Here is an 8,426-nt window from a genome sequence, read left to right on the forward strand (position 1 = left end):
GTGGCGGGAGAGGAGCCACCACTGCCGGGGACTGGAGTTTGTTGGATGTGAGGGGAATGCCCACTGGGGCCAGGGTGGGCAAAGGAGGTTGGTGCCAATGTGGTGCTGGAAGTAGACCCCTCCTGGGTCTGGAACATTCTCTGCCCCAGGCTCTTTCCACCTGGGGATGTTGTGGCAACATCCAGCCGTGGTGTCTGGGCTATTTGTGTGGTGACAAGACAGACCTGGTCAGGGGGCAGGTGGCAAACACCTCACCTGGCTGGGCAGAGGCCACCTTGCTGTTTGGCCCAAGGCCAGGTGAGGCCCCTCCCTTTCCACCATTGCCCTGGCCCCGTGGCCATTCATTCTTGGGGTGTGTCTGGGTCTTCCACAGAGAGCAGCAAAGAGATATGGGAGTTGGGTGATCAGTGTATTTACTTTGCAGATTTTTCTGGAAATAACCTCTAGCTGCTGCTATTTGCAAGGCTGGGATTGGCCTCCCTGTCTTTTCCAACAATCAGGACCCATCCTGTCTGTTCCTGTTCTTCTCCCAGCCTCTGCCCTCCTTCTGTCTCCTGGGTGGTCTCCCGCTTTGCTCCTGGCCTTTGCATGTTCCATCTCTTCTCTTTCTCCCCTCTTCGCCACCCTAGATTATCTCTGTGTCCCTCTACCTAATTCTCTTACCAGTTCTTTCCTTTCCGCTTAGAGCCGGAGGGAGGGAAGCTGGAATCTGTTATGGTGTATTAGGGGGAGGAGCCTTTCTGTTATTTCCCCCCAGCTTCCATCACCCTTCCCTTAATGCCAGGAGCGCCGAGGTTTGGAACTGAGGCTAAACCGAAGGGCTTTCCCCTGCTTCTGTCACCCTGTGCTGTCTCCTAGCATCTCCTCACTATCTGGGTCCAGGCCCGGGTCCTCCCTGCAGACTCCCTCCCCTCCAGCCCACAAGGACTCCAGCCTGCTGGCTGGTGATAGCTGGATGAGCAGTAAGAAGTTAACGCCAGGTCAGCCTCAGGCCCCAGGGTTCCCTGGGCACAGGCTGACACTAGGAGCTGCTCTCCTTGGCCGGGGACAGCTCCAGCAGCTCAGGCTCCAGCCCTCCAATGAGCCGCCTCTCCTGGAGAGTAGCAAAGAATGGAGAAAGGCCTGCTTGAGAGGAAATGGAGAAAACATTGCCTGGTAGCTGCAGATTCAAACCCACCACACACACCACGGGGCTAGAGTGACTCACCTGGGCTCACACCAACTTCTGGCCAATGCGGGGACCATGCTCTGCAGACAGCAGTCCTCTAGCATGGCCCCAGCATTCAGCCGGTCGGTCACCTGTGGGCCATCCCCATGTGTGAGGAAGCAGGAGTCAGCCACCAAGTGTCTCCACATCGGAGCTTGCGGGTCAGACCTGTGGGCCAGGGGATGGGAGCAGGGCTGAGGGTAGGGGCTGAATGTGTGGCTCTGTCCCTGTGTTGCCTTCCACAGAGGAGCAAGGCCTCAGGCTGAGGAAGGAGGGGCACGCTGGAACAGCCTAGTCTCCTCCCCGTGGATTCCCCCAAACCCATAACATTCTTCCATAGGGGCTGAGAACGCAGTGCCCCGTCCCTGACAGGGATGAAAAGTGAACCCCTCAGGTCAGGAGAGGCAGAGTTGAGGTTCTGCCACTTCCTGTCCCTGGGGAGCCACTCAAGTTACCAGGGCTACCGGCTGAAATAAATCTTTTCCGGGTAGGGCCAAGGGCAGTGTGTTGCCAAGGCAACTGATGTAGGCCAGTTGTGTGACTCCAGGCTTGTCCTGGTACTCAGTGGGTCCAATCACCTGGCATTGATCACCTGGCATTGATCAGCACCCACCCCACCCCTGAGGCTTGCCCAGGCCCTCAGATCCCTGCTCTTCCTGCCTTTCCTGCCCATGTGTCACCCAGCACCCAAGGTTCAGTGACACAGGGTGGTTTGGAGCTGGTCACTGTCATAGCAGCTGTGATTTCACAAGGAAGGGTGCTGCAGGGGGACCTGGTTGATGGGGAGTGGGAAGGGGAAGGTATAAAGAGATCTTCCTCAGGTATCTTCAAGCCTCAGGGAGTAAAAAAGACTCCTGGGCCCGGAGTGCAGCAGGGACAGGGGCCCTTTGGTGGCCTCTTTGAGGCAGCAGCAGGACTGGGAGGGGGAGGGGTGTGCACATGTCCTTTGTGTCCCTGCCCCTTTGCACATGGTGCCTGTATCAAGGCCCTTGGCCACGTGGGGCTATGGCCTTGAACACAGTCCGGTTTTGTTGGCCACTTACGGAGCCATTGCCTCTGTGGCCAACACCCAACACTGGGCAGTTGCCGAGCCCCGCCCCACAGCCCCCCTGCCCCACACCACACCACCTGTGCTTCGAGCCTCTCCTGCACCCCAGTGGGGCTTTGGCTTACCAGAGGTCACCTGGAGCAGGCCCTGGGTCCCACCTGCCTGCTGGCTGGGTGCTGGTTGGTTCCCTGCATCTCCCTCTCAATGTGACCTTGGAATAGGTGTGTGAGGACCCCAGCTCCATGCACACAGCACTTGCCTCCCATATTCCCACTCACGTGGGGCCCCTTCCCCAGGAAGCAGGAAGTGTGGCGGGAAGCCCTGCCCACCCTGCTCAGGCTGCCCTGGCCCTTGGGCTAGGTTTGGGTCCTTGCATCTGTTCTCTTGTTCTGTCTTTGTCATATCTTGTTCCTTCCCTGAGGGAGCTCCTCCCTGAATGCCATCTTTATGGGGGCTGCATGTTGGCCTCTCCTCCCTGACCCTCGGCTTTCCCCTTTAGGCACCTTACTTGCCTTGGGTGATATCTCAGGGTCCTCTAAGGTCCCACCGGGTGTCACCTGCTGGTTTGTCTGGTGCACCTTCACCCCCATCCCCTTGGAGGGGGTCAGTGGTCCTTGGATCAGAACTGAGTGCAAAAATGTCCAATTCCCAGCCCAATCGCAATTTTTTCAAGAAGCAAAGGGTACCTCCACCAGGAAGTCCACACGTCCATGGTCAGAGCCTTCAGGTGGTCCCGGGGTAGTATTTTTGGGCAGTGGTGGCAAGGAGGGGCCCAGAGCAATGGGGCAGCTCGAGGGGGTCTTCCTGAGAGATGGCCTCTTCCTCCGAGGTCTCCTTCAGTGGCCACTTGACTGGGTTCCAGCGGGTATGGTCTGTGCACAGGGACTACCCCCGAGCTTACTTAGCCCAAGTCACCTCCTATCACCCCAAACTCTCAAGAAAATCTCCAGCTCAGAAATAATCCAGCGCAGTGCTCAGTGGCAGTGGCTCCTTTGGTTACTTGGAAGGGCACAAAACCACTCCTGGATGGGAAGGGGGTACACACAGGAAGGACACCTACAGGCCGAGCGGGGCGTGGCAGGAGCCAGCAGGGGGCATGGAGGCCCCGTTCCAAAGCCCTCTAATCGCCAGCGCCACCACCGCTGCCACAAGACCGATCACTGGCCTCACACCGAGGCTTTCTCGGTTGCCCCGACGACGTGTCCGGACCGCAGTCAGCTGATCGGTAGAGACGCCCCCACGCTCTCTGCCCCTATAAAGGCTCAGTCTTGGGGTCGAGGCCGCCTCTCTTGGACTTCCCTACTCAAACTCCAGTTGTTCCCGGGCGACGTGAGGATTAGTCTCGTGGGGTGGGGGTTCCTGAGCGGTCGGCGGAGGCAGGGAGGTAGTGGGGAGCCCAGGCCAGGGGCAACAGTCACCGGGACACTCGCTGTGCGCAGAGTCCTTGCCCCAAACTTCCAGTCAGGAGCCCGGGAGAGACGCTGGGCATCAAGACGGGTGGCAGCCTGCCCGGCCGCTGCTCCCGGCCCGCCGAGTTCGCCACCTCACCCCCACCCCTGCTGGCCTCTCCCCGTGCTCAAGACACGAGACCCAGCCGTCTCTGCCTCTTCTGCAGCCACTTTATTGCCTTCGCCCCTGAATGAAGCCCGCAGGCGGCGGCCCCGGGGAGAGCCGGGAATGGCCGCCGTGCCCCTCAGCCAGCCGCTGCCCTGGGCCTGCCCTGCCGACGTGCGGCTCTGCGGCCACCTGCGCGCAGACCTGCCGCGTCCCGAGTGTTCCGAGAGCGAGCAGAAGTTTCGCGCGTGCCGAGCGCGGCCCCAGAGCAGCCTGAGCCTGGCGGGTGCGTGCACCACCAGCAAGTGCGCAGACGCGCGCCAGCACCACCTGATCGTCCTCTACACCCGCGACAGCAGCCTGCGCGTGGCGGCGGCAGGCGAGGCGGAGCAGCAGGCGTGATACAACACCCTGCTCGAGGAGCGCGGTGATGCCGGTGAGGCCCGAGCCCCGGGCTTCCGGGGGCCTCGGGGGCTTCTGGCTGTGGTTTCTCCGTGGCTCGCCCCTCCCCCAGGTCGCCGAAAGTTCAAACATTAAAGGGGCAGGTTTAGAGTTCTCCGGGCACAGGCCCGGCGCGGTGGCTCACGCCTATAATCCCATTAGTTTGGGAGGCCAACGCGGGCGTATCACCTGAGGTCAGGAGTTCGAGACCAGCCTGGCCAACATGGTGAAACCCCATCTCTACTAAAAATACAAAAATTAGCCGGGCGTGGTGGCACATGCCTGTAATCCCAGCTACTCAGGAGACTGAGGCAGGAGAATCGCTTGAACCGGGGAAGCGGAGGTTGCAGTGAGCCAAGATCAACCACTGCACTCCTAGGTAACAGAGCTAGACTCTGTCTCAAAAAAAAAAAAAAAAAAAAGAGTTCTCCAGGCACAATGACGAGGCCCAGGTGCTCAGGGACCCTCCTATGAGCACCTTCAGACTCCCTGTCCCCCATCCCTGAGACCCCAGCTTCTGCGGACCAGTCAAGTGGCCTGAGCCGTCCGGGGTGTCTGGGAGAGGGGATCGAGCAAGCAGCCCTTAAGACCTTGGCGAGGCTGGGGACAGCAGCCTTCTACCCTAAGGGGCGGGGTGGGGGCTACATAACCAAGGGAGCAGGCAGTGACTACGAGCCCATTCCTACAAGTCTGGGTTCAGGAGCCTGGACACAGGCCCAGGAGTGCCCATCGCGATGTGGGGGCTGGCTGGGGATGGGTAGGGACTCAGCGCTGCTCCTGCCCCCCTCAGAGCTGGCTAGGGAGTGAAGTGTGCACCAAGTTATCCGCCCCAGAGAGCCTTGGAACAGGCACCGCCAGGCCAGAGCCCCTGACGAGCTGCCTCAGCTACGTCGATCTGGACCTGGTCCTTTCTCTGGGGGCATTTGGTGACGTCCCCAGGGCCCGCACGCTCCGCCCGCATAGCTATGCAGTGAGGAGACCTGAGACCCAGGCAGCTCTCTCCTGCTGACTGATGGGGGGGTGGTTGAGGGAGGGACTGGAGGGAATGGCATTGTAACACCCCCGCCCTGCCTCCTAACTCCCCACCGTGTGAGGGGCTTTAAGGCCCAGATGCCACCTCGGACAAGTGACCTGCAGGGCAACAAGCTGGGGTCCTGCCCCTGTGTCCCTTCCAGCTGTGGCACCTAAGTCTTGAGTAGAAGGTTCTCCAAGAAGTTGGGCTATTTTATGGGAGAAAATTCTAGAACCTATCCCCGCCCAAACCACCGAGACTACACACTTCTGGGCTTTCTCAGCTGAAACCCTGATCCTGTTTCTCTACAGAGTTCGTGCAAGAATCTCTAGAGTCTCAGGTAGGCTGTGGCAGGGCCACCTTTCTGCCAGTGGTGACATTTACATGGACCGGCACCCTCCCCCACACACCTGCAGTGCATTCTTTGTGTCTCCTCTGAGCCAGACAACTACCCCACCCAGCCCAGAACTGAACTCCTGGAGCCCCAGCACAAGAGGTGTGGGGCTAGTGTCCCCTAAAAGTGAGGTGCCCCTACTTACTCCCCCGCCTGCTTCCTATACATTCAGCCCTGCACTGCCATGCAGACCACCCACCCACTCATTAAAGGGGCTCTGCCCAGTCAGCCCAGAAATGCCTTAGGTCATGGATACCCTCGCCCTCCGCCTAACACAGCAGGGGGTGATCTGCAGTGAGACAGAAAGAGACCCCATTCCTGCCTCTATGACTTACTCTGCTCCCAGCCACACGGAGCCTGTTTTGCAAACCAACACTGTTTTATTGTCAACACAACCAGCCCACTCTGCCCTGAGAAGGCTATGGACAATGGGTGTCTGGGGTCTGTGGGAGAGAGAGGTCAGCACCCTGAGAACTGCTGGGGCTACCACAGGGGCTGGGTGGGTCAGAGGTATGGTCTGGGGGGCCAACCGCGGAGGAGCTGGGCCTAGGCTCCCCCTGGCTCATCTGCAGCAGGCCAGTGAGAGCGATCAGCTCCGGCCCGCTGAGCCAGGCAGTGGAGGGGCCCCGGGAGGGTGATGGGCGGGGGAGCACCCTGGCAGACATGATGGGGGGTGGCGGCAGCAGTTTCAGGGAGCCCATCATCTGAGAAGAGAGAATGGAATGTGTTTCCCGCCAGGCAAGCCTGGAGGCTGGGGTAACGACAGGGAGGGGAAAGAGCTCTCACCTGCTGGGGGGCCTTGGACAGGTACAGGGGAACACGCTGCCCCCGGGGCAGCAGAGGGTCCGAGAGGAAGACATCTTCACAGCACACCACCGGGAACCCTAGGAGGAAACACCACTAGGGTGGCGGGCTGCGGGCTCCCACCCCTGGGCACTGGTTCCCAGAGGAGTTGGGGCAGCCTTGCGCCCCCGGGGGACCAAGGGAGGTACCTGCATCTGGGGGCGCCTGCTGTCCATTCCAGTGCCCTGTGGCAGGGGCCACGGGCCTGAGACCCCTGCCCGAAGCTGCTTCATACAGCGGCCAGAACGAGGGGTGACACAGCGTCCGGCCTGAGAACGAGGCTCCTGAGCTACAGTTGGCCCCCTAGGATGAGGAGGACAGAGCACTGGAGCCTCAGGCCACCGCACAGCTCCCTGAGCACCCCAGCCAGTCCCACAGGTTTGCCCCCAACTCACCCACACCGGCCGAGGTCCTGCTTTGGCTTCATACTTGGGGTCCCAGGGCGCTAGTGGAGTCATCCTCGAGGGGGCCACCTCCCAGGCCACCTGGAGGGAACGGGGATCTGGGGGGACGCTTGGGGATTATAACAGGCTCACAGTCAGTGAGAGGCTGTTAGGGGTAGTAGAGGCAGCAGGGCCCGTCCTACCTGGGGCTCCGGGGGGCTGCTCAGTGGCCGGGCCTGGCAGGTGGTGGGGCAGCAGCAGCTGCTCTCTCCAGATCCAGGAAGGGCTACGGGATGGGGGCTGTGGGCTGGAGGGGCAGGGACTGAGGCTGCAGCCACACCGCCCCCACGCACCCTCCCCTGGAGCCCAAGGGTGCCTGGTGCAAGGGAGACCGAGGGACCCAATCTCCAGCAGGGACAATGGAGAAGCCTCCGTAGAGCGCGTGGTGAAGGCATGGAGGCCCCCAGTCGCTGTCCCCCCACGGCTCCGTCCGAGCCCCTCACCTGTCCCATGGGGGTGTCCCCAGCTCCCTGGGGGCGTCTGCTCCGGCGCTCCAGGGCTCGCCCTGGTCCTTGCCCGCCGGAAGGCCTGGTCCCTCGGGCGCCTCCTCCGGGCCCGCGCCCCACCGCGGCGGCGACCAGGGCAACATTCCGCGTTCCCGAGCGCAGGACGGTACCGCCGTGTCCCCGCCGCCCGGCCCGGCCCTTTCAGCCTCCCTCCGCGGCGCGGCGCGAACGTGCCCTCCTGGCGAACCCACCACAGAGGCCTCGCGGCGACGCCGGCGCCCTGTGCGTCTCCCGGCCACGTGGCGCGTGCCCCCGCCGGGCTCGCGCGGGCGCCCCCTGGCGACTGGGCGGTGAATTCCGGAAACAGAGGCCCCCCCCCCAACAACCCCGCGACGCACGTGCTCTCAGACACAGTTACACCTGAGGGCCACCCAGAGGGCTTCTGGCTTCTGTTTATTGCGGCTGACACGACACCTGCGACACCCGCGGTCCTTCCACCCAGACCCTCGACCCCAGAGGCAGCCAGGCCCGCAGGCCAAGGGTGCCCAGGCCCAGGCCACCCTCACCAAGTGCTTGTCTGAGAGCGCGGAGCCCAGGCGCGTCTTCTGCTCCCGGGGTCCCGGGCGGGGTGGGCCCTGTGCCCCCACCTTCACCCCTAAGGCCGGTCCAGCAGGGCGTGGACGACAGCAGCGATGCAGGGGAGGCCCCTTCCCGGGGCCCCCTCCTCTTCCAGGATGTGGTGGGGCTGGCACAGTGACTCCTGGGGGAAGGGGCCGGGTTAGCTTCCCCACGGTGCCCCCCGCGGCTTCCGGCCTGTGGCAGGGGGTCGGGGGCAGACCCGAGCATCACCCTGCGCTCGGGGCTCGGCGACAAATGAGACGCAAGAAAGCTGTCAGCGATAACAGAAGGGAGATGACACGGGGGGTTGGCGGAGGCTCCGGGAGCATGAGAGGCCGGCATCTCAGGAGGGAGATGCTGGTGGGCACAGAGCCATGGCCACAGCCACCAACACGCGGAGCAGACGCGCGCGCACATACA

At 62.3% G+C, this 8,426-nt stretch overlaps 2 protein-coding genes across 3 annotated transcripts; both read right to left on the reverse strand.

The window, feature by feature from the left end:
- Nucleotides 1-603: 603 nt before the first annotated feature.
- On the reverse strand, nt 604-7,689 carry SAP25 (Sin3A associated protein 25). Of its 2 annotated transcripts, none has more exons than XM_008965429.6 (6): nt 7,386-7,689; nt 7,086-7,168; nt 6,895-7,001; nt 6,649-6,802; nt 6,443-6,540; nt 604-6,360 (listed from the first exon to the last, which is right to left on the reverse strand). In XM_008965429.6, exons 1-6 carry the CDS (start codon nt 7,529-7,531, stop codon nt 6,076-6,078), a joined length of 873 nt encoding a protein of 290 aa, XP_008963677.2. In that variant the 5' UTR covers nt 7,532-7,689; the 3' UTR covers nt 604-6,075. The 2 variants fall into 2 exon arrangements, with proteins under 2 accessions (XP_008963677.2, XP_008963676.2); XM_008965428.6 differs by having other exon boundaries at nt 7,086-7,189.
- A 113-nt stretch (nt 7,690-7,802) lies between these two features.
- On the reverse strand, nt 7,803-8,423 carry LOC103785160 (collagen alpha-1(I) chain). The gene has a single exon (XM_008965430.6). The coding sequence runs from the start codon at nt 8,421-8,423 to the stop codon at nt 7,842-7,844; it is 582 nt and encodes a 193-aa protein (XP_008963678.3). The 3' UTR covers nt 7,803-7,841.
- Nucleotides 8,424-8,426: the final 3 nt, after the last annotated feature.

This window comes from Pan paniscus, chromosome 6 (genome assembly GCF_029289425.2).
Source record: "Pan paniscus chromosome 6, NHGRI_mPanPan1-v2.0_pri, whole genome shotgun sequence".
NCBI classification, from domain to species: Eukaryota; Metazoa; Chordata; class Mammalia; order Primates; family Hominidae; genus Pan; species Pan paniscus.

Coding starts and splice junctions, on each gene's coding strand:
- SAP25 (XM_008965428.6), bottom strand. CDS start 7,531: ATGTTGCCCTGGTCGCCGCCGCGGTGGGGCGCGGGCCCGGAGGAGGCG. Junction 6,803..6,894: donor CAGGACCTCGGCCGGTGTGG/GTGAGTTGGGGG, acceptor TCCTCATCCTAG/GGGGCCAACTGTAGCTCAGG. Junction 6,361..6,442: donor TGTCCAAGGCCCCCCAGCAG/GTGAGAGCTCTT, acceptor CTCTCTTCTCAG/ATGATGGGCTCCCTGAAACT.
- LOC103785160 (XM_008965430.6), bottom strand. CDS start 8,423: ATGTGCGCGCGCGTCTGCTCCGCGTGTTGGTGGCTGTGGCCATGGCTC.